A 25037-nucleotide genomic window follows, 5' to 3' on the forward strand; every position below is an offset into this window, starting at 1 on the left:
CACCACAAAATACCACAAACATCTATCTGAAGAAATAATCTTTAAATATTTGATATAAATTTAATGTAAAACCTCATGAAAATGATGAAAGGACTGGTTTGTTTCTAGACCAGCAATTTTCAACCCTTTTCATATCATGACACACATAAACTAATCACCTAAATTCTGTGGCACACCAAAAAATATATTTTTCGCCAATCTGATTTAAAAAAAAAAAAAAAGGTATAATTGTGGATTCATTCACAATGGACAGCTACTGTTGTGTTAGCTATTATCATTTATTTTTATTTGACAATCTAAAGGAAAAGAGGTCAGTGCTCTGACAAAATAGTCAGCTACTGCATGTTGTAAAAATTCTTGTAGCATACCAGTTGAAAATCACTGTTCTAAACATATACAGGGGTAAGTATGATACAAAGGTTTGTTTTAAGACCCTTGTATTTTAAGTACTTGGTTTTCACCTCAGAAACACCAAGGGTATGAGATAGACAAATCTGTGGGACACACAGAAGTTATGCTCCCCACAGCTAACCTATGTTTCAATGTCCCAAAGGTAAGATTTGTTTTAAACATACTTTTTAAAGTAACTCATTTTAAATACTGCTCTTTTATAAAAGCAGAAGTTTATTACCATTGGATTTGAATCTGCTATGAGATCCCGCAGAGAATCCAGAAATCCCTGATCTTCCACCATTTGGGCATTGATATCATGGAGTTTTGCCACGCAGACTGCTGCTGTTTTCCGAACATAGGGGTCTTCATCCTTCAAGCACTTTCGGAGGGGCTCACAGAGATATTCTGTGATCTTGTCCACTCGGATGCATCCCATGGTTCTAACTGCCAAGGCCCGAATCAGAGGATTGGGATCTTCACAGTCCTATAACAGACAATCCTTAACAACTATAGGTATACATGGTGACTGAAAGTAAACAGTCTAGTTTGTATAAGCCATAAAAGAATATTCATTAATGCAAGCTTCCAGTTACTCTACATCAGAATCCAAATCTCCCATGCTATTCCCTTCCTTTCCTAAGTACAAATCTTAGTTGCCTATAAGAATCTAGGCCAGCAATTCATTTAACTGTTTTATATACACAATGAAGAAATGCCCAGGAGTAGTTGAGGGCTAAGCAAAAGCCTAGTGAACTGGAGTTATTTGTGAACCAGCCCTAAAAATAAGAGGCCTTTTGGCTTGTATTCTGGTGGGGGGCGGAGGGAGGAGAAAATGAGGAATTGGAAAGATGAGTCCCATTCCACAGTCAGTTTGCAAATAGCAAGTAGGGAGAAAAAGGAGCTTGGCCTACCACCAAGAAAGCAGAGTACAGAAGTTGGCGTGGGCCATGCTAAAGTAAGTTCCTGGGTTAAGCTGCAGAAGGCCCTCTGACATAATTAACATACATTCTCCTTTATTAGCAAGTGCTCTTCCAAATACAGTATAAATAAAACACTCAGTAAGGAACATTCCTTAAATTACCCTACTTTAAAAAATTTCTTTAAACATTATAAACCTATATGTGTACTAATTTCAAAAATGTAAACTAGCCCTAGCTGGTTTGGCTCAGTGGATAGAGCATCTGCCTGCAGACTGAAAGGTCCCAGGTTCGATTTCAGTCAAGGGCACATGCCCAGGTTGCAGGCTTGATCCCCAGTAGGGGGTGTGCAGGAGGCAGCTGATCAATGATTCTCTCTCATCACTGATGTTTCTTTCTCTCTCCCACCCCTCTCTCCCTTCCTCTCTGAAATCAATAAAAAATATATTTTAGAAAAATAAAATAAATAAACAAAATAGTAGTACCTCCTGTGGTTTCCACTACTTATGACCTGTAAGCGTAATTTCTACAAAGATAAAACAGGTTACTGATACTACAATAATATGCCCACCCTATGTCAGCCTTGAAAGCCTTTGTCAGTTCACAAAACACTGAGGTTCCACCTGGTTTTCTTCTCCCATCTGACAAGGATGTACCAAGCCCAGCTAACAGAAGGCTCACCATATGGTCTGAATTGGATGACAAACGTTGGCATACAGAATGCCTAAAACATGAACATTCCTAGTCACTGCCAGTACTTCTCTAGAGGCTCTCTTCTGGAACAGAAGTTGCTTATTTGCAAAGCAGACACTATCTATCTGCAGACACTAAATATCAAGAGATACTTCTGAAGAAGTTAGTTAACATAGAAGAGACTGCTCTTGAGTCCTTTAAGTTACCTTCACAAAGCTGTTGACAGCCATAATGGCCATGTCTGGCTGACTCTTGGCATAGTTCATCAAGTAGAGATACACCAGCTTCTTTAGTTCCAGGTTGTCAGTCTGCATACAGTTCACTACATCTGGAAAGAGAGAGCTGAAAAGAGAGTAGAATAGAGAGAGGAAAGGTGAACAGACGGAGCCAATCTGTTAAATAAAACATGAAAATAATTAGCCTCATTTTACAAGTAATTTGATGTAAGGACAAATGTTCCCACAGTGATAATTATTATTACAGAAATGAATTATTAAACAAATTATAGTATTGGTCAATTCAACTATCACTCTGCTATACAGAAGTGCTTTATGCATAATTCCTATTTCATCATACAGAATATTAAAAAGATTTAAAGGTTTAATAAAATTTGAATGCTTCACAAAAAATCCTAAGTAAAACTGCATTTATTCCCTGCAAGTACATGGTGGTGAAGAATACAATGACTACTGTTACAGTTTGGCACCACTGCCTTGATTCATGCTACCACACCAGCAGTGCAAACATTAACACAATGAAAAAGACTAATAACACCTAAGTATTATTGTAAGAATAGCTTTGACCTCATGGACCCCCTGATAGGCTCTTGGGAATCCTCAGGAGCCTGCAGACCATCCTTACTTATCTCCGAATGGTATTGTTAAATTACAGAAAGTAAAACAAAATAATTTTTAAAAACTGATTTTGTTAACACTGATTTTTATCTTGAATTCAGGAACTGAATGTAAAGTTGTAAAGTTGAGGGCACTGGCTTGAGCCAGTTAAAGAGCATATGTGCTTCTGCTTCTCAGTATATTTTTATCAACTTCTCAAGCTACCTCAGCAACAGATTTGTAACTGTGCCAGCTCTCAGGAGGGTTTATGCTAGATCTGCATGCAACAAAAATCAAACTGATTTCCCTCTTCCAAAAACACAAGACAAATAAAACAAACCACTTAAGTCACGGAATTAATATAAAAGCAGCTACATTTTCTGATGATGTTTTCAGGGACAAACCCATTCTTATGGGGTCTATGATTATAGTAATTTTAAATGAAAAGCAGTGAAAGCCATAAAATAGGGTCTGGGTCTAAAGTAGGCCAATGGTAGGAGTGCCTACCCTTACCTAACATCCTTCCCCACAGTCATAGCAGCAATCACTTTCTTCACAGCCTCCTTCCGCTTTTCTTTCTTTTCATTGTTGAGTTCAGCCTTTAATTCAAAGATTTCTCCTAGAAAAGAAGAGAGCAAAATGGATGAATTCCCAGGACCAGAGATCTAAAGCAGAATACTGTGTTATGTAATTAAGTAACACCATGAAAGTTGCCCAGAGGTTTAAAAATTATAGGACAGGTACAATTCAAATCCTTAGAATATTAACTAACCTATTCACAAGGACACCATCTTTCAGGTTATGGCCAGAAAGGAAGATCAATCCAGATCTTAGGAGGCATAGGAGTGGGAAGAAGTAAATCTCATGCTATCTTGCTACAAGGGGGTGAAAATGGAATCTGAGGAATGTTCTTCCATCAGAATTTCAACGTTCTGGAGGAAAAATAAATGTAGGCAGGAAAAAGGTTCACAAATCAGTGTTTTCAAACCCAAAAGACTCCAGATATCTTCTCACTCACCTACTCTTAACTTCACAGGTAAAGAACTGAGGCTCAAAGATCTCAGAGTGAGTAACAGAGTGTCTCCTGAATCCAGAGGTTCTCAACATTGGCCACACACTATTCTCTGGGAAATATTTAAAGATAATAATGCTCAGGCTCTACTTTGGACCGAATAAATCAGAATGTCAAGGAGAATTCTTACGTTCATATTTTCAAAGTTCCCCTAAGTGATTCTAATGCACAAACACAGTTGAAAAGCACTGCTCTCCTCTAATTAGTACTTTAAGAAGTTAATGGGAGCCCTGGCTGGTTTGGCTCAGTGGATAGAGTGTCGGCCTGAGGACTGAAGGGTCCCAGGTTCGATTCCAGTCAAGTACACATGCCCAGGTTGCAGGCTAGATCCCCAGTGGGGGGGGGGGGGGGATGCAGAAGGCAGCCAAGCAATGATTCTCTCTCATCATTGACATTTCTATCTCCCTCTCCCTCTCTGAAAGCAATAAAAATATATTTAAAAAAGAAGTTAATGTGAGGGGAGGAGGATTGAGCAAAAAAGAGAACGAGCTCATGAACACAGACAACTGTGGTGATTGTAGGTGGGAGGGGATGGAGGTGGAAGAGGGTAAAGGGGGGATAAATGGTGATGGAAAAGTAAAGTAAGAGAAGCGAATGGGGGAATAAAAAAAGTTAATGGTCTTTTATTCACTCTAACAACAGAAATAATAATCTTGAAACCTCAAGAATGGTACAAACCAGAGCCATTTCTAAAGGAACAATCTCGAATAACTGACTGCTCTGTGAAGTGGCAGGGCTGTCACCACTACTGTAAGGCCAGGCTCACCTATCTTCAGAAAGCTAGAACTGAAATAAGCAAAGGTAACAACCCTCAACTGGTTTTAAAAGAAAATATACCACCAATTCAAATTTCCATCTATACTCTTAAACCCTTCTAAAATATTGCCTCACTTTTTTTCCACCTTTATATTGGTTCTTTATGTTCATTTAACCAGACTGCACTGGTCAGCACAGAAATAGTGGGGACAGCAACTATGATCTGCTGAAGCCTCTAAATGTGATGGATGAAACAAAGAAACACAGCCATTGAACAATAAAAAAAGTGTGTTACATCAATATCCATTGCCAACAAGGCAAACACATTCATGTTACAAAAACTGCGGTCTGATTTGATCAACAGCTGCAAAAATAGTACAGTCAGAAAAGCTGGATCTTCAAAGAGTCATTCTTCTCTTCATCAAGTCCTCTGCTGCTGCCGGGAGCCGGTCCATCCTTGTGGTTTCAAGGGACCTGGCATATATGGCATACGGTTCTTAATGTGTTTGCTCACCTTCTTGGCGCTGTGTTTTAACCAAGGTCACCTCTCCGAGAAAGGTTGTTTCCCCAGGTAGGGATTTTTCCCTGAAGTCAGGGAGGGGATGAAACTCCTTAACTAAGTGCCAGGCGGGTAGTTAATCAATTTAACTACAAACAATCATGCTTAAGCTACATAATCTTTACTCCCTGGAATGGAGATAAGAAACGCCCTAACCTTTGTAATAGAGATTGACAGGATTAAAATGAACTGGTATAAATACAGATGTAACAAGACAGAACTTAGAACACAGGGCTTGGAAGACAGGACCAAGAGAGACAGAGCCTAGGCACAGAACCTACACAGAACGTTCTCTAGGGACAGAAGAACTTCGCTGGCGAGAGCATGCCGGAGGATCCTGGACAGGGACTGGCCTCAGAGCCTGGAGGCGGAGCCTGGCGAGAGAGCATGGCAGGGGATCCTGGACTAAACCTGACTACAGAAATTGGCAAGAGAACCTGACTAGAACCTGGTGACCAAACCTGGCTGGAGAAGTCCCTGTGTCATTCCTTCTTCGCCAACTCCGTCCACACCTTTGGGGACCCCTGGACCCACTGGGGCTGGACCCCAGCATGCTGCCAAATCCAGCTCTTAGGGGTCCTTCCCATCATTTACTTCTGGGGACAATAAAAGACAAGCAGCAGGACTTCAGAAAGTCTGAATTGTGAATAGCTGTAGGAGTTGAAGAATCAAAACAGGATGTAACTGAAATTACTCCAACAGTCATATACTTAAAGAATATGTTCCAGTAGCAATTCTGGTGGGTGTTGCAGGAAGTAAAAGGAACATAGTCTATTCATTTTTAAAATATGGTATTTACCCAGCCATGATTCATCTATAAATCTCAAAGTTTTACAAGTCCCTAAATAAAAAGTTACCAGGACAGATTACAAGAGAATGTTTGAAGAGGTAAGTGAGTTTTTAAATTATAATTTTTTATGTCATTAAAGACAATATATTGGTCCTCAAAACCCATGTAATGTTAACAGAAGAATTCCATACATTTCAGAATAAGAAAATCAGATAAAAGCTGAAAAATGAATGGCAAGGAGGCTAGAGGCTTTTGTGAGGTGTAAGCAATAAAGACAGAAAGGAAGAAGCTGTGAAGAGCCAAGGAGGGGCTCTAAGTGAAGCAAGGTTATCTCATACATACAACCTTATTAAATTCTTTCCTTTTTCCCCCTCTTCCTCCCCTTAAATCTACCAAGCACTGCTAGTAGCTAGCAATAGTTCTCAATCTTGGCTACACTACACATTAGAAAAATCTGGGGAGATTTTTAAAATCCCCTTCTCCCCCCGGCCATATCCCAGACCAATGAAATCAGGATATCTGGGTATGAAACCTGCACATCAATATTGTTTTAAATTCACAAGGTAACTCCAATGTGTAGGTAAGGTTGAAAGCCACTGACTAGTAGGTAGTTGATATAATTAGTCAACTAACTATAGAGCTTCCTGTATTATGATAGAAGAGCTTGTTTACTGTAAACTCCAAGTGACAGAACAGGACAGATATGCTTGTGCTTTCTAGAAAATTTCCTGGTGTTCCTTGCTCACTATAGGTCACTATAATGTGCCCTCCTACTTTTTTCTTTTCTTTTCTGGATCATTGCAATATTAACATTACAAGATTCCCCAATTGTTAACATTATGCCATAGTTGTTTTATCATGCTTTCGATAAATTTACAAGTTTTTTTCTGAATCATTTTAATAGGAAGCTGCAGACATCACATCTCTTTAGCTTTAAATATGTCAGTGTATAATCTCCAAGAACAAAGAGTTATCTTACATAACCATAATACAAGATCAGAATCAGGAAATTTAACCCTGATACATTATCATCATACAGACCTTACTCACAGATTTTCATAATGTCCTTTATAGCAATTTTATACCCATTCCCCTTAGGCCAAGATCAATTCAGGATCATGCTTTACATTTATTGTCATGTCTATTTAGTCTCCTTTAACCTGAAACAGTTCTTCAGCCTTTGTCTTTCATGATAATGACTTCTGTTTTAAAGCCAGTTATTTTATAGCATGTTCTCAGCTTGGGTTTCTCATTGGTGTTCCTTCATGATTACACTGATGTTAGGCATTTTGGCAGGCATAATTCATAAATGACGGTATGTTCTACTCAGTGCATCACATCAAGAGGAAAATGATGTTAATTTGTTCCATTATTGGTATGTTAACACCGAATACTTGGTTAAAGTGGCAATTGTCAGGTCCTGACACTGTAAAGGATACTTTGGAGACTATTTAAATATCCTATTCCTCATCAAACTTTCACCTGCCAGTTATTTAGGATTCACTGATGACTCTTGCCTGAATCAACTACAACTACAATTTATGTGTACATATATATTCAATGGTTTACAATTCACTTCTTTGATCACTTTTTAAAATTCTCAAATTATCTCAAAGTTAGCCAGTGGAAGCCCCTTCAAAGTATACTGCTCCTTGACATGCGCCATCATTTTTTGAGTACTCCCTTCCTTTTGCTTTCTGGTATAAGATGTTCATGTTCCTGTACTTTCCCTTGACCCAGCCTTAGAATCAGTCATTTCTCCAAGGAGTCCTAATTCCTTTTAGTGAGAAATAATATTTAGAAACTGAATATTAAGTGTCCTTTTGCATCTACTCTGACTTAGAGAGGAAATTAGGATATTTAATAAAAAAAAAAAAAACAAAACAAACTCCACCACTATTAGGGTAGAGAATGGGACTCATACATAGTAGACACCCAATAAATATTTACTAAATAAATGAATAAATCAAGGCAGAGGGACACCGCAGCATGTTTTTCAAGACCACTTAGTTAAATCTAGAGACAGTCAGGAGGCTAATGCCAGTAAACATCACAAGGGAAACCAGAAAGAGAAATTCCAGGCAGAGAAGCTGTCTTATTTTAGCTACTGGAGGAGAGGAGAAAAGGTACAGTTGAGAAGGCAAGTTGTTAGAGAATAAGAGGAATGGTAGTTGGTGTCATGACCAGAATACTTCAGTAAATATAAGGACTGCTGAATATAAAAGCACAGCATGCTGATCCCGAGGGGCACAACAGGCTTAAAAGACCTAAATCAGTCTGCCTTGGATGGGAGGGCCACCTATAGCACTAGAAAAGAGCCATTTTACTTAGGAACAACTTAACAAAAGATAAGGAGGTTGAATTTTCCCAAGATTCTTTCGTTTCTAGGCTAACACTCTCGTGCATAAAACCAATATTATATTTAATAAGAAAGATGAGGAGGCTAATAAATTCAAAGCTACTCAAGCAATCTATAATCAAAAAATCATAATACTGACTTTAGAGGTTCCCTGTTTTAAGTTAAAAGAATGTATCTAGACCAGTGATGGCAAACCTATGACACGTGTGTCAGAGGTGACACGCGAACTCATTTTTTTGGTTGATTTTTCTTTGTTAAATGGCATTTAAATATATAAAATAAATATCAAAAATATAAGTCTTTGTTTTACTATGGTTGCAAATATCAAAAATTTCTATATGTGACACGGCACCAGAGTTAAGTTAGGGTTTTTCAAAATGCTGACACGCTGAGCTCAAAAGGTTCGCCATCACTGATCTAGACAAAGCCTAGCCACAAAGTATGAGGCAGATCTATATGGGATGTGAAATACCAAGTTTCTTGCTTTGTTTTGTATGACCCCATTTTTTTCAAAAATAAACTATAAAAAGTCATATGTAGCCCTAGCTAGTTTCATTCAGTGGATAGAGCATTGGCCTGCAGACTGAAGGGTCCACGTTTAATTCTAGTCAAGGGCACATGCCTGGGTTGTGGGCTCAATCCCCAGTAGGGGGCATGCAGGAAGCAGGTGATCAATGATTCTCTCTCATCATTGATGTTTCTCTCTCTCTCTCTCCCCCTCTCCCTTCCACTCTGAAATCAATAAAAACATTTTTAAAAATCTTATGTATTAATATATGCATGTATATGCATAGAAAAAGATTGAGAATACACACCAAATTCCCCTCAAGAACAGGAATAAGGAGGGAGAGAACTTTCATTTTTACTTTTTATATACCTATATTTAATAGTATTCCTTATTATAAAAATGTATATTCCCAAGTAAAAAATTGAAAAAGAACAAAAATGCTCAGAATCTATCAAACTTCAATGGATAAATGTTGGATCCCTTCCTTTTACTAAGACAAAACCTTCAAATCAAATTAAAACCCTATACTTTAGCCTAGCTGGAGTGGCTCAGTTGGTTGAGTGTCGTCCTGTGCACTGAAAGGTTACTGCTTCGATTCCCAGTGAGGGAACATACCTGGATTGCTGGTTCCATTCCCAGTTGGGGCAGGTATGGAAGGCAACTGATCAATATTTCTCTTTCAGATCGATGTTTTTCTCCCCCTGCCCCCTTCGATGAGGATTAAAATAAATAAACAAATAAATACCTATGCTTTAATTTCCTCAATACACTTTTCTGTAGGAGTAGTAGATCTCCAATGAGACTGTCCGTAACATGCATGTCTGAAGAGGTCAGGAACACCACAATCTTACACCATAACTTTTGAAGGATCTCAAAGCTTTTTGATCAGGTTTGCATACTTACCTTTTTTATTGGTTGTGAAGTACTTGGAGTCAGTCATGGTGTTGGCTCTTTAATGTGCACCTACAGCAAGAGAAAAGAATTCCTTTCTTAAAATGATGTATGCCTTGCTGGACATAAATAACTTGGATAAAGAACATTTACATATTAGAACTCCTGTATTCAAAAATGAGTGCCTTCTTCCTTACCACTATCATTGGTGATTCAAGGGATGCAAAGATAATTAAGAATGTAACTCTTGCCTTACGGAGCTAATTGGGACAAAAGCCAAATGAAATGGATTAATAATCTGAACCTATCATTGCTTTGTGATTTTATCCACAATTATCTTCTGAAAGCCTCCAAGACCTACAACTACACCTTTTTATAAATACATCTTCAGTTAGTCACTCAAATATTTAAGACTAGGGGCCCGGTGCACGAAATTGGTGCACTGGGTGGGGGGGTGGGGGGGAGTGTCCCTCAGCCCAGCCTGGCCCCTCCACATACTGGGAGCCCTCAGGCGTTGACCCCCATCACCCTCCAATCGCAGGATCGGCCCCTTGCCCAGGCCTGACGCCTCTGACAGAGGTGTCAGGCCTGGGCAGGGGACCCTCATTTCCCCCCATCACTGGTTCTGCCCCCAGCCCAGGCCTGATGCCTCTGGCCCAGGCATCAGGCCTGGGTAGGGGACCCCCAGACCCCTCCGATTGCTGGCTCTGCCCCTTGCCCAGGCCTGATGCCTCAGCCAGAGGCGTAGACCCCCATCACCCTCTGATCACCTGATCGGCCCCTTGCCCAGGCCGGACGCCTCCGCCAGAGGTGTCAGGCTTGGACAGGGGACCCCCATCTCCCCCCGATCACTGGCTCTGGCCCCCGCCCAGGCCTGAGGCCTCTGGCCCAGGAATCATGCCTGGGCATGGGACCCCAATCTCCCTCTGATCGCTTGCTCCACCCCCTGCCCAAGCCTGACGCCTCTGACCCAGGCTTCAGGCCTGGGCAAGGGGACCATCATATCCCCCCCAATCCCCGGTTCAGCCCCCCGCCCAGGCCTGATGCCTCGGCCAGAGGAGTTGACCCTCATCACCCTCCGATCACCAATCACCGGATCGGCCCCTTGACCAGGCCTGAGGCCTCCGGCAGAGGTGTCAGGCCTGGGCAGGGGACCCCCAGCTCCCCGTGGTTGCAGGCTCCGCCCCTGCCCAGGTCTAACGCCTCTGGCTGAGGCATCCGGCTCGGGCAGCGGGGACCTGCAGCTGCAGTGGCCCCGCGATCGTGGGCTCCGCTTTAGGCCCAGGCAAGGGACCCCTAGCTCCCGGGACTGCCAGCTTCGACCGTGCCCAGCTCCCATCGCTGGCTCCACCCCTACTTCCTGCTATCACTGGCCAGGGTGGCAAAGGCGCCTGATTCTCCGATCATGGCTGGGGGGCAGGGCAAAGGCGGCCCCATGGCCGCCTTTGCCCTGCCCCCCAGCTCTTAGCTCCCCCCTGGGTTTCTGATCACTGTCAGTGGCAGGGGGCTTCTTCCTGCTTTCCCTTTCGCCTCCCTGCATTGTGCCTACATATGCAAATTAACCACCATCTTGTTGGCAGTTAACTGCCAATCTTAGTTGGCAGTTAATTTGCATATAGCCCTGATTAGCCAATGAAAAGGGTATCATCGTATGCCAATTACCATTTTTCTCTTTTATTAGATAGGATAAGGCAAAGCTTGTTTTGAGAGATTCCCCCCATTACTTTCCATTCAGGAAAAATCTTATTTACTTCCCTGCCTCAAGATGAAGTCAGGGTCAGTTGGTTGGATGTCATCCCATGCAGCAAAAGGTTGCTGGTTCAATTCTCGTTCAGGGCACAGGCCCAGGTTGTGGGCCCAATCCCTGGTAGGGGGTGTGACAGGAGGAAGCCCAAAGATGTATCACTCTCATCCATGTTTCTCTCTCTCTCCTTCCCCTTTCTCACTTTCTAAAAAGCAATAAAAAATCTTAAAAAACAAACAAACATATATTCTGAATCAGTGTAAGGTCAAAGAAGAAAACAATCCTGCCAATCTATTTACCACTGCATGCAACTTTCAATACAAGGAATATTTTTTTGAAAAAGCCTAAATTAATAGACTACTCTGACAACAGACATCTAGAAAGGCAACTAGGCTTTACCCACAGGTTTTTTTAAACTACGATTTCCAACAATATACACTTAGCCCAACAGTATTACCAAAGAATAAATAACACTTTACAGTTAAAAACAAGGCAAAAAACTTGAGCTATTTGTTAGTCACACTGAATACAAAAGAGAATCGGAACTGGCATTAAAATTTAAAGGAACACAAATCCCACCCTCAACTTTAACTCTTCTGTTTCAATTTCCAAAAATTATCCAGCTGACACATGGCTCTATCAATAAAACAAAAAGAGTACTAGTCACATTTCTCCCTACATGATGAAAAGTTTTCTGATCTCAGGAACTCATAGTAAGGCTTTAGTCCATTGATGGCGAACCTATGACACGCGTGTCAGAGGTGACACGCGAACTCATTTTTTTGATTGACTTTTCTTTGTTAAATGGCATTTAAATATATAAAATAAATATCAAAAATATGTCTTTGTTTTACTATGGTTGCAAATATCAAAAATTTCTATAGGTGACACGGCACCAGAGTTAAGTTAGGGTTTTTCAAAATGCTGACACGCTGAGCTCAAAAGGTTCGCCATCACTGCTTTAGTCTAACATACCTGACGTCTTCGAATACATTAAAATTTTCTTTTAATAATATTCCTTCTGCACTCAAAACTGAGTATCTTCTTCTTTACCACCATAATTAACAATACTAATTATCAAATTTAGGACAGATGCCCTGGTACCTGTTCATTACTGTCAGATCAAAACAACACAGGTGATAATATATTTGGCAAACCTGAATGATTAACACATTGGGCTAACAATAGTAAATATGGATGAGAGAAAAGACCTACACACTAAACAAATCAATGTAATAAGGAAAAGGAGAAAGAACCAGAAAACAAAAAATATTGAAAAAAGCTAATCTCAAATCATCTCTAAAATGTGCTGCTTGGACAACCTAAGAGAAATTAGACTTATTTGCTATCTTTCCAAACAGCAACCTTACTATTAAGTCCTCATACAATAGATTTTATCAGAATTTCACTGAATTACCTTGTTAAAAGAAGTGAGCTAGAACTCACAACAAATATAGAATACAGAAATTTCTTTTGATCGCATTTGTTATAATTAATTAGTCTGTAGCAGAGGCTTGCCTTACACAGTATTTTCATAACGCCTTACTAGCAAAAATTCAAAGAATGTATAATCATTTAATCCATTCACAATGTAAACTAAATGTGGAGTGGGCAAATTGAAGAAAGGAGTCCTTCACATAAAAGACTTGGAATAAATCTGAAGTTAGCAACTAAGGACTTACATGTACAAAGAGAAAAACCAATCCACAGAAATGATTACGAGAGCCTAACAGAAGGGCCGTAGCTCAAGGATTTTGTGGTCTGTCTATTATTATGCCATTCTAAGTCCTATAGGATCATGAAAACTTAAAACTTGCTTAAGATTTAACAACAAAATCTGCTTGGAATTTTTCTCCAAGTTTCTTTGAAAAATGGTACAAAAATTCTTGTTTGCTTAATGCTCTCAGACACTTACACACGTTAAATTCTTTTTTTTAATTTTTTTTTTACCCACATAGGCTTTTTTTTTTTTTTAAATTGCTTAAAGTATTACAAAGAGTATTACATATGTCTCTCCCCACCCTCCCCCTTGACCTTCCCCCGGCCTCCCCTACCCCCAGTGGCTTGTGTCCATTGGTTATGCTTATATGCATGCATACAAGTCCTTCGGTTGATCTCTTACCCACCTCCTCCCGCCCTCAAACCCTCCCCGGCCTTCCTGCTGTAGTTTGACAATCTGTTCGATGCTGCTCTGCCTCTGTATCTATTTTTGTTCATAGATACAGACCAGTTTATAATGGTCTTTATTATCCATAAATGAGATCATGTGGCATTTTTCTTTCATTGACTGGCTTATTTCACTTAGCATAATGCTCTCCAGTTCCATCCATGCTGCTGCAAATGGTAAGAATTCCTTCTTTTTTTACAGCAGCATAGTATTCCATCGTGTAGATGCACCACAGTTTTCAAATCCATTCATCTGCTGATGGGCACTTAGGCTGTTTCCAGATCTTCGCTATGGTAAATTGTGCTGCTATGAACCTAGGGATGCATATATCCTTTCTGATTGGTGTTTCTGGTTTCTTGGGATATATTCCTAGAAGTGGGATCACAGGGTCAAATGGGAGTTCCATTTTTAGTTTTTTGAGGAAACTCCATACTGTTCTCCATAGTGGCTGCACCAGTCTGCATTTCCACCAGCAGTGCACGAGTGTTCCCTTTTCTCCACATCCTCTCCAGCTCTTGTCGTTTGTTGATTTGTTGATGATAGCCAGTCTGACAGGTGTGAGATGGTACCTCATTGTTGTTTTGATTTGCATCTCTTGGATGACTAGTGACTTTGAGCATGTTTTCATATGTCTCTTGGCTTTCTGAATGTCCTCTTTTGAAAATTGTCTATTTAGGTCCTTTGCCCATTTTTTGATTGGATTGTTTATCTTCCTTTTGTTAAGTTGTATGAGTTCCCTATAAATGTTGGAGATTAAACCCTTATCGGTGATAACATTGGCAAATATGTTCTCCCATGCAGTGGGCCACATGTTAAATTCTTAACAGTTTTCCATACAACTTGTTAAACATTAAATTAACCTAATCTTAAATCCTACCTTTATTAATGACCCACACATTTCATTACTTCCCCTAACAAATTTCACTGTCAAGGAATATATTTCTGCCCTATTTATTGTGAGCATTAAGTGTTCTTAACAAGAGATTAATATATCAACCCACAAAATTTCAGGGGAGAAAACCAAAAGTAATCTTAGAGTCTAAATTAAGAATCCCTGCTCTTCCCTGGCCAGTGTGGATTAGTGGTTAGAGCATCATCCCCCAGCCCAAGGGTCTTGAGTTCCATTCCTGGTCAAGGGCAAGTACTTGGGTTGAGGGTTCACTCCCCTTTCCCCCCTTCCCACTCCCCCACCCCGCAGTGGATGTGGGGTGAGTGCAGGAGGCAACCAGTGGATGTTTCTTTCTCTGTCTCTCTTTGTCTCCTCTTCCCTCCGTCCCTCCCTTCCACTCTCTCAGAAAAGCAATGAAAAAAATATCCTCAGGAGAGGGAGGGAGGGAAGGAGGGAGGGAGGGAGGGAGGGAAGGAAGGAAGGAAGGACCGATCTCCAGGCTCAGAAGGGGAAAACATATCACTCTCTTAGCTCACACTGTTGTAAACACCAGTAATGGAGTATCCCTCCCACACATTGACGGGAAAATAATTGTATCAAGTCAATTGTATCAAGAATTGTATTAATTCTGCCTTAAATTCCAAGAAAAATGAAAATAGTCTATACAAAAACAAGTATGAGGTGGTGGGTGCACAACATTGTGAATGTATGAAGTGCCACTGAACTTGCTCACTTTTATTTTTTTTTTATTGCTTAGTATTACATGTTTCCTCCCCCGCCCCCCCCCCCCCGCCCTTGACATTCCCCTGGCCTCCCCTACCCCCCAGTGTTTTGTTTTTTTTTAGCTGCTCACTTTTAAATGGTTAATTTTGTTATGTGAATTTCCCTTCAAAAAATTACATTTGTATATATTTTTTAAAATGAGATGCACTTACTCACATGCCAGAGATGGGCATAACCAGATTCTCCAAAATATAGGATGGTGAAAACTATTGTCTGCATTAGAAGCCAAAGAAAAAGCAGCCAAGATAGAACTCAAGAAAAAAAAAATCAAGTTATCAGTTTCTCAAAAATCAAGCTCCTGGAGGGAAAAACACATTGTTCCTTCAGAAGGGACCCAGCAAAAAGCAAAACCATCAGGGTTTGAGCTCACCCTACCCTTCTACCAGCCTAAGACAAGTCCTGGCTGTTCTGAGGATTGCAACATGGCCTAGCCCTAGGGGCATTGTTAAAAAACACAGCTACCACCATCAAAGCACATAATAACTTTCACTTGTCCTAGCCCAGGGAGTCGTGTCACTGCACTTCAGAGAAGGCCTCCCCACACAGGATTATACATCTAGTTTTAACATAACCTAGTTTCTACTAAATATAGATTGTGAAAGTCCTTTCTCTCCTTCTACTTCTCCCTCCTTCCAGTCGCCCTAAAGAAAATAAGGCCAGGAAAATATTAATAGAGTCTTAATTTGGAATGGCTCTCTGGGAAATGGCAGCTAAATTAAGAGCTGACGAGGCCACTAAATCCCTTCTTTTCACTGAAAGTTGAGCTTTACACAGTTTGGGGTTTATACTGAAAAACTAGCCAAAGAGTTAACCAAGTTATTCCAGCCATCTTTTATTACAAGGGTAAGAAGTGCTAATCAGATATTTCAATAATAATGCAAAGTCAACAGCATCTTCAGATATCATTCAGCTCATAAGAAATTAAAAAAGACACCTAATTATAACAGACACACCAGTAATTTCACTTAAATATGGCAGACTACAAGGTGATTTGTTAGTATTATACAGTAAGAAAGAAGCTCAAAGTTTTACATCTAATTTTTAACTGAAATACCAATAAACTCTAGAAAACTTAAACCTAGAAGGAAGCAAAGAAGGAAAAAGGGAGAGCATATTCTATTTTATTCATTCCGTGTTCAGCTTGGTTCAAACTTGAGCCTAAAATATACTGGACTTTCTTGAGTCTCTTAATTCCCAGAATGTTAGCTTTTATTAATTTTACCATCCAACTTTCAGTGAGGCGGTTTGCAGAACACACTATCCTTTTGCTTCCTTGGGCGTTTAAACTGTGAAGATACTTGCAAACAGGTCTCACCTTACCACCAGCTTAGTCATCACTGGAATGTGTTACACTTTTCACCTTACAGCCGCATCTCCTTCATCTGCTGCTATTATTACTTTGTAAGTGTACCCTGAGGCTAAGCAAGAGAAGTCCGACACAAAGGTTATTAATAATTTAAACTGTTCCTCATTGAGACCACCTTGTCATTCTGCCTTTCCTAAACGTACTGCGTTTTATTTTAAAAAATTACATTGATTATAAGTGTCTGACATTTAAAAAACACTTCTTTCTAAAAACTCAAAGTTTAATGAAGCATTCATGCTTATTCCCGTCGCTTCATAATGAAGCGGCCAAGTGAGTGTGTTCAGTAAAAGCCCTAAACACTACGGAGAACAAACAGCAGGAATAAATTCTCTGGATTCAAAGAATTAGGAAGTACCAGGAAGTACTGGTTTCTTTGCCTCGGGCTTAATTCATCTACAGCCTTTCTCAAACCAGATCATTCCTGCTAAATCCAAAATGGAAAAATTCCGGGCTAAGATTTATCCCCAATTCGCCCCCCTCTTTCACATCGGGCCAGTTCTGGAGGTTTTTTCCTCCCCATCTCTCTCTCTCTCTTTAATATGTTTTTACTGATTTCAGAGAGGAAGGGGGAGGGAAAGAGAGAGAAACATCAATAATGAGAGAGAATCACTGATCAGCAGCCTCCTGCACGCCCCACGCTGGGGATCGAGCCCGCGACCTGGGCGTGTGCCCCGACCCGGGATCGAACCGTGACCTCGGGTCCACAGGTGGATGCTCAACCACCCGGCCACGCCGGCGGGGCTCTCCCCCTCAAGTGCAGGAGTTCCTGCTCTTTACCAGGTGCCAGGGCTCGGGAGACCCGTCCCTCCATGACGGGGTGAGGGAGAATGACTCTCAACCTCACACCGGGGGAGCCGGGCGAGGTGTGCCCATCACGGGGGGCTCCTTCTCCCCTTCAGCTGCCGGGCCCGTCCCAGGCTCAGGGAACGACGCCCAGCGGCGAGGGCTGGCTCGCCCCTCGGCCTCCGGCCCCTCCCGGCCACACCCCTGGCCTGGGGCCTCCCTAACCGGCCGACTTCGGCCCCGACCTGCCCGCCCGGGCTCCCCAGCTCCCCGCCGCCACCCCCAAGAACCCCCTCGCCCCGCCACGGCCGTGCCGCCCCTCTCTCCCGCCCTCTTTTTCACAACGGTCACACCCGACGGCTCGGTCCATCCTCAACGGTCACGCTCCCAGGATGTCCCCTCCTCCGCTCGCCTCCCACCCCCCCGCGGGCCACCCCCGTCCCGAGCATCCATGGGGGACACACCCCGGAGTTCGCCGCCCTGAACTCACCGGAGGCAAGGGCGGGGGCGGCGGCGGCGGCCGGAGAGCGCGGCCCCAGCGATGTTGTAATGGTTTCCCGCACGTCACGGCTCCTCTTCCAGGTCTCGGCCGCTGCGCCAAGCCCGCTGTGCCAGCGACAAAGATGGCGGCAGGACGCGCCGACGTCAGACGGCCTCGCCGGTGACGTCATCCCGGCGCGCGGGAGACCCGAGGCAACCATGTCGTCGCCTTGGAGATGCAAAGATTTGTGTGTTTTTAATTTTACTTTTTTTCTATTTTCTTGGTCGGGAAGAGACCTGCCACCGGCGTCTCAAATGATGTTCAGAGTCTATCCGAAGGGATGTACTAAGCAAGCTGACATTCTTGGGATGTTTCCTCGCGCACAGTTCTCTAAAAAATAAAAACCAAAACACTGTAATACTCGGTTCCTTTCCTAAAGAAAAACCAACTCGGCTAACTTCCCGGCCACGTGAGGAGCGCGGACAGGGGTGATGCAGCCCAGGCCTGCAGGGGCCTGGCTAGCACTAGAGGGGAGTGGTGCAGAGGGAAAGGGTGAGATGGCAGCAGGTCTGGGTTGAAATCGCCGCCCTGAATGTCACTAGGAAAGTTGCCTCAGTTCTCCTCCATCTTAGTTTCCTTGTCTGCGAAATAACGTCTCAAATGATTTTCACTCTCTCGTGGTTTTGTGGAGCTTAACTGGGATAGAGTACATTCTGCACCTAGCATGTACTAGGTTTGCTTACACAAAAGTGAAGTTCTTCTTGTTAACCACAAATTAGACATCTCTGTATCTTACCCTCGATTTTGCTGTGAACCTAAAACAACTGCTCTAAAATAAAACCTTTTAAAAATATGGAGAGCCCTGACCGGTTTGGCTCAGTGGATAGAGCGTCGGCCTGCGGACTGAAGGGTCCAGGGTTCGATTCCAGTCAAGGGCATGTACCTTGGTTGCAGGCACATCCCCAGTGTGGGGTGTGCAGGAGGAGGCTGATTGATGTTTCTCTCTCATTGATGTTTCTATCTCTCTATCTCTGTCCCTTCCACTCTGTAAAAAATCAATTAAAAAATACATATATATATATTTGATTTTTTACAGAGGAAGAGAAAGGGATAGAGAGATAGAAACATCGATGAGAGAGAAACATCAATCAGCCGCCTCCCGCACATCTCCTACTGGGGATGTGCCCGCAACCCAGGTACATGCCCTTGATGGGAATCGAACCTGGGACCCTTTAGTCCGCAGGCCGATGCTCTATCCACTGAGCCAAACCGGTTTCGGCAATAAAATATATTTTTAAAAAATATGGAGAGAGAGAGAGGCTGGGGCAGAAGCTGAGGAAATCAAATTTGGAAAGGGATCAAGAATGAGTAATCAGAGGCAGAAGGAAAAGCAGGCAGTTATGTTTCAGGATGCTTTTATAATTTCATGAAAGTAGGAAGTATATCAATCTGTTCACTCTCCCATTTCTGAGGTCTAGCCCCCCCTCCCCAGAATTTGTTGAATGAATGAGTGGTCAATAATATCAATTGCTACAGACTCCTTCCCGTGGCCCTTAGTGCCTGCATGGATGGTTTGGCCACTGCCTACCTCTCTAATATCATTTTATGCCTCTGTCACTCCTCATTCCCCATATTCCCCTTTTGCTCGCTACTGTAACACTCAAATATGCCAAGTTCTTTCCCACCTTAGGGCCTCCACAATACTCCTCCTACTGCCTAATATTCTTCCTCCCCAACTCCTCACATGGCTGGCTCATAATTTGGTCTCAGTTTAAATGCACTCTCCTCAGAAAGGCACTCCCTGATTACCCTGAGTCCCCTCCTATCCCATCCCTCTTATTCAATTTATAAATTATATATTAGTTTATTTTCCTCCCCAACTAGACTGTAAACTCCATTATAGTGTAGATAGTATGTATGTTTTGTTGTTGTTTTTTAATCCTCACCCGAGGATATTTTTCCATTGATTTTTTTTTAGAGAGAGTGGAAGAGGGAAAGAGAGAGAGATATTAATGTGAAACACATCGATTGGTTGCCTCCTGCATGTTGTTCGCTTGAGGAAAGCTTGTATATAACAGCTACCATTGATCAAGCACCTAACCTGTACCAGGTACTTTATAGATACATTATGTCTAGTCTTTAAGCTCCATAAGGTAAAAATCTTTATCAGTGTGACTTTTTAGCAGGCATTTTGGTAAAGAACACCTTTTAGAAGTATAATTAAGGTTAACTTGCAAGATATTTCTTTCTATTCAAATAACCAAAGCCAAACCTTGTTTCTGAGGGTTCTCATTATGCAAAGCAGTTACCTATCTATATACCCTAAGGTCCTCTGGGCAATGAATAATACCTTCTATATTCTACCTATTTAGGCCAGAGGTCAGGGAGGAGTTCTGGACAGAGAAGACAGGTCGAACTTGAACCTTTATCCAAATTCAATAAACCTGCATTAGCAATGCAAATGAGGCAAAGTTGCATAACAGAATTTTGCAAACCGTAAGGTAAATTACACCAACTTTGGTACACAATGAAAAGTGCCTTTTCTGTCACGCTTCCCCAGTTCCTGCTGGTGGAACTTATCAGGATTCCTTCGACTTAGCACTCTTATAGCTAATAGGCCACACCCTCCCGTGTACAAAGATCGGAATCGTTTTTATCTAGGGTAGAAAGTAACTAAAAGTTTATGCTAGAATACAACCAAACGTAGAAGACTATGGTAAACTACCAGCTTGGACGAAATGTAATAACAAAACTCCCAAATTTTGAGGTCTCACAGGAACCATTCTCATCCTAATCATCTTTATCAAATCTTTCCCAAAAGGCGCATAATATAAATTCACCATCACACCTGCTGCACCCGCACTGAGAGCCTTTCCACCTCCGCATTCCCTTCATCCCTCCGCTCCCAGCTCCACCGCCCGCGGGACCAAGTTCCGGCGGCGCCAGAGGTGGGCGCCCCAAACATCTGGTCAAAACACCTCTGCAGAGACTCAGAGCTCCGGTTTCCCACCGAGGCGGCCCGCGAACCCAACTACCTAAAGCGAGCAAACACTTCTCTCTAAGGGAATCGCCCAGCGCCCTTTCATTCCCGCGGGGGCGGAAGCGGAAGTGCTCGTGGGTCATAGCGTTTTCTAGTTCCGGTTTCGGGGCCGCGTTCGGGGCTAGAGCGCCTCTCCGCCGCCGCAGTTGCCCACCGCCGGCGGCTTCTATTTCCGGGTGCGGCTCCTGTCCTAAAGCGGAGACCTCCCGTCCAACGTGGCGTCGTGGGTCCTTCGCGCCTCGCCTGGGGTCAGCGCGCAAGGACGGGCGCGGGCGGGGTGCTCACCAGCCGGCGGCTGGAGCCGGGCCTCGGGTGCCGGCCCGCACGAGCACCTCTGATTTCTCAGGACAGGCCGGCTTTTGAGCCCTCGCGATTGGAAGCCCCCGATCCGCAGCTTCCACGACTGCAGCTGGAGAGGACAGACCTCCTGGCCCCTGCCTCTCCCCCATGGTCACGCTCTGCCCTGTGAGGTGCAGCATTTGCAAGTCACCCCTTCCCTACACGGCACTTCCACCCACGTCCTGCCTTAACTTCCTTCTTCCTTGAGACCCGTCCCCTCCGCCTCCAGAAGTGGTCTTTTCTCTACCAGTAACTGTAAAAATTGAGAATTAGGAGTTTCGGATATCCTGCAGAAAGATTACTTTTAAGACTGAGTGCCCATTGGATACCCCAAACAAGTTCATGCTTACTAGGGGCAAAGTGAAACCCAGTGCACGCGGGAAACTATGGCTGAGCACGGGGCTCACATCACAGCTGCTTCTGGGGTGGATGACCAGCCATCCATCTTTGAGGTGGTAGCACAGGACAGTTTAATGACAGCAGTGAGACCTGCTCTTCAGCATGTGGTCAAGGTACGGTATTAATTCTTTTTTTTTTTTTAAATATATTTTATTGATTTTTTACAGAGAGGAAGGGAGAGAGATAGAGAGTTAGAAACATCGATGAGAGAGAAACATTGATCAGCTGCCTCCTGCACATCCCCCACTGGGGATATGCCCGCAACCCAGGTACATGCCCTTGACCGGAATCGAACCTGGGACCTTTGAGTCCGCAGGCCGACGCTCTATCCACTGAGCCAAACCGGTTTCGGCTGGTATTAATTCTTTAAATGGTTTTAGGGACGACTGGGTAAAAACCAAACCAATAATTTGAGTTTATCTTGGAGCCTAGGTTTGAAATTACCAATTAGCACATAATCCATATCCTATTATTCATATAATTTAACGGTTATTGAACCCCTGTTATGTGTAGAGTCCTGTAATGAATGCCCAGCACTGCAGGAAGGATAGGGTAAGCCCCAAAAGTAGTGATCTCTTTAATCTCAAAGTGTAGAATTTAGAGGGTATGGGGGTGAGGGGAATGCAAATATAAGGCATAGTAGCTGTGAAATGGAATGCATTTCATTTATTAACATCTACTTCACTTTAGGTTCTTGCAGAATCAAACCCTGCTCACTACGGCTTCTTTTGGAGGTGGTTTGATGAAATCTTTGCCCTGCTGGATCTTCTGCTCCAGCAGCATTATCTGTCTAAAACCAGTGCCTCATTTTCTGAAAACTTTTACGGCTTAAAGCGGATTGTCACGGGGGACACACACAAGCTTCAGAGACTGGCCAGTGCTGGTCTCCCAAAGAAGCAGCTCTGGAAGTCCATTATGTTCCTGGTTCTTCTTCCCTATCTGAAAGTGAAGCTGGAGAAGCTGGTTTCTAGCCTGAGAGAAGAGGATGAATATTCTATCCATCCCCCTTCTTCCCGCTGGAAACAGTTTTACAGAGCCTTCCTGGCAGCCTACCCATTTGTTAACATGGCCTGGGAAGGCTGGTTTCTTGTACAACAACTTCGATACATCCTAGGAAAAGCTCAGCATCACTCACCTCTACTTAGTCTGGCTGGAGTTCGGCTGGGTCGACTTACAGTTCAGGATATACAAGCCCTGGAGCACAGAGCAGCTGAAGCCAGCATGATGCAGCAACCAGCCAGGAGGTAAGGCCTTAACATTTCCCCCAAATCTTTGATGAACAGATTCTAAAATCTTAATTTTATGAAATCACCTCCTTCAGTCCACGTTGAGGTTTTTTTATAAAATCATAGAAAAATTCTGTGTTCATAAAACAAGGATTGCCATCCTGGTAAGCAACCTCATCAAAACTACGACACTTGCTATGGCCAGGCCCTGAGCTAGGTGTTTGTTTTATATACATTATCCCAATCCCCATCACAACTCATTCATTAGCCTCATTTAACGACTGAGGAAACTAAACCCTAGCAGCTAAGTACCTTGTCAAGGCCACACAGCTAGAAGGTGGCAGAACTGAGATTCAAGGCAGATCAATACAACTCTCGCCTGCTCTTAACCACAACGCTATACTGCTTGTAGTTGGTGTTCATGTTCTCCTACAAGTTTAAATGTATATTCCTCAATGCTGCTAAGTTAATTTTTTTTAAGTGAGTTGTTTCTTTTTCTGGATATACTATCTTGCACACATACACAAAAAGGTCTATATAATCAATGTCTCACTAATTTCTTCTCAACACACAACAAAACCCTCGTCTTTAAAAACAAAGCTTCGCTCCTAGGCTCCTAAGATACTGTCAGTCAGAAAGAGGGACTCATTTAGAATACGGCCTTAAGGAGACAATGCCAGGCATTCCCCAAACTGAAGTGGTGATTCTGATGAAAAGTGTGAGAATTCCATTTATATTAGTCACTCTGCAATTGTACCTAAATAAACAGTTTCTCCTTTTGCCTTCTTCTATTTTCCAACAGTATTAGTGAGAAGATCAAGTCAACTCTGAAAAAAGCTGTGGGGGGTGTTGCCTTATCCCTCTCTACTGGCCTGTCTGTCGGTGTATTCTTCCTGCAATTCCTTGAGTGGTGGTACTCATCTGAAAATCAAGAAACCATCAAATCACTGACTGCCCTGCCTACTCCACCACCACCTGTACACCTAGACTACAATTCTGATTCTCCCCTGTTACCCAAAATGAAGACTGTGTGCCCATTGTGTCGTAAAACCCGGGTGAATGATACTGTTCTTGCCACCTCTGGCTATGTGTTTTGCTATCGCTGTGTGTTTAGTTATGTGAGGACTCACCAGGCTTGTCCCATCACAGGTTATCCAACAGAAGTACAACATCTAATTAAACTGTACTCCCCTGACAACTGAAAGGGATTAGCATCTTACCTCGCAGGAAAATCATTGCCCAGAAGGCCACAGGGCTGTTTTTCAGCATGGTACACGGTGTTATTTGGTACTTCTTAGCCTCAATTCATAATTATATGAATTTTTAAAAATTACATGGATTTCTTTAAAAGGATATACCCATGGATTTAACCTTCTAACCTGCTCTCAGGGCCCCAATTTAAAGTTAACCAAGCTGATTAGAGTAAGAGAATTGAGGGTCAGTATAGAAGTGGATAAAAGAGGATAATCAGTACAGAAGCTTTTCCTTAAACAACAAAGAGGTATAGAAGCTCTCAGGAAAAACCCATGTTAGACCTCAAAGTGGGTGGTGAAGGGGAAGCAGACCTTGTATTTAGAAAAGTTTTCATTTGCCTATGAGGAAGAGGTTTTATCAGTTTACAATGTGAAAAGTGGGCTTACTCTTGAAAAACAATAGCTCCTTCTATATACTGTGACCCATTTGTTAGGTAATGTCTGCTGTAATTTATCAACTTTTAAAGATTTCTTTATGAGTCTTTCTTGGGAAACTGGTTAAAGGAAAATTAAGGTGAAGTGTATATATAGATTTTGGTGAGAAAGCAAAGCTAATAAGCAATGAAGAGATGAAGTAAAGCCTAGGTGGTATGGCTCAGTGGTTGAGCATCAACACATGCACCAAGAGGTCACCGGTTCAATTCCCAGTCAGGGCACATGCCTGGGTTGTAGGCTCAAGTCCCCAGTAAGGGGCATGCAGCAAGCAACCAATCTCTTTTATCAATGTTTCTATCTCTCCCTCTGCCTTCCTCTCTCTAAATCAATAAATATTAAAAAAAGATGAAGTAAAATACTC

General features: G+C 42.6%; 2 protein-coding genes across 8 annotated transcripts in view; one reads left to right on the forward strand and one right to left on the reverse strand.

Annotated features, from left to right (window-relative positions):
* AP2B1 (adaptor related protein complex 2 subunit beta 1) overlaps positions 1 to 18149 on the reverse strand; it is a 102820-nt gene extending 84671 nt beyond the window's left edge. For 5 of the 7 annotated variants that reach the window (XM_059670508.1, XM_059670506.1, XM_059670511.1 and 2 more), the window contains exons 1-5: positions 17994 to 18149; positions 9784 to 9843; positions 3350 to 3455; positions 2210 to 2345; positions 632 to 877 (exon numbers count right to left, since the gene is read on the reverse strand). In XM_059670508.1, the coding sequence (XP_059526491.1) occupies positions 632 to 877; positions 2210 to 2345; positions 3350 to 3455; positions 9784 to 9820 (525 nt within the window). In that variant the 5' untranslated portion in view covers positions 9821 to 9843; positions 17994 to 18149. Of the gene's footprint in view, positions 1 to 631; positions 878 to 2209; positions 2346 to 3349; positions 3456 to 9783; positions 9844 to 17845; positions 17867 to 17993 lie in introns of those variants that run through there. The other 2 variants (XM_059670507.1, XM_059670509.1) reach the window with 2 other exon arrangements.
* Positions 18150 to 21110: 2961 nt separating this feature from the next.
* On the forward strand, positions 21111 to 25001 carry PEX12 (peroxisomal biogenesis factor 12). Its single transcript, XM_059670513.1, has 4 exons — positions 21111 to 21272; positions 21376 to 21875; positions 22453 to 23006; positions 23791 to 25001. The coding sequence occupies exons 2-4, from the start codon at positions 21750 to 21752 to the stop codon at positions 24188 to 24190; spliced, it is 1080 nt and encodes a 359-aa protein (XP_059526496.1). The 5' UTR covers positions 21111 to 21272; positions 21376 to 21749; the 3' UTR covers positions 24191 to 25001.
* Positions 25002 to 25037: the final 36 nt, after the last annotated feature.

This window comes from Myotis daubentonii, chromosome 16, assembly GCF_963259705.1.
Source record: "Myotis daubentonii chromosome 16, mMyoDau2.1, whole genome shotgun sequence".
Taxonomy (NCBI): domain Eukaryota; kingdom Metazoa; phylum Chordata; class Mammalia; order Chiroptera; family Vespertilionidae; genus Myotis; species Myotis daubentonii.

Coding starts and splice junctions, on each gene's coding strand:
- PEX12 (XM_059670513.1), top strand. CDS start 21,750: ATGGCTGAGCACGGGGCTCACATCACAGCTGCTTCTGGGGTGGATGAC. Junction 21,876..22,452: donor CTCTTCAGCATGTGGTCAAG/GTACGGTATTAA, acceptor ACTTCACTTTAG/GTTCTTGCAGAATCAAACCC. Junction 23,007..23,790: donor ATGCAGCAACCAGCCAGGAG/GTAAGGCCTTAA, acceptor ATTTTCCAACAG/TATTAGTGAGAAGATCAAGT.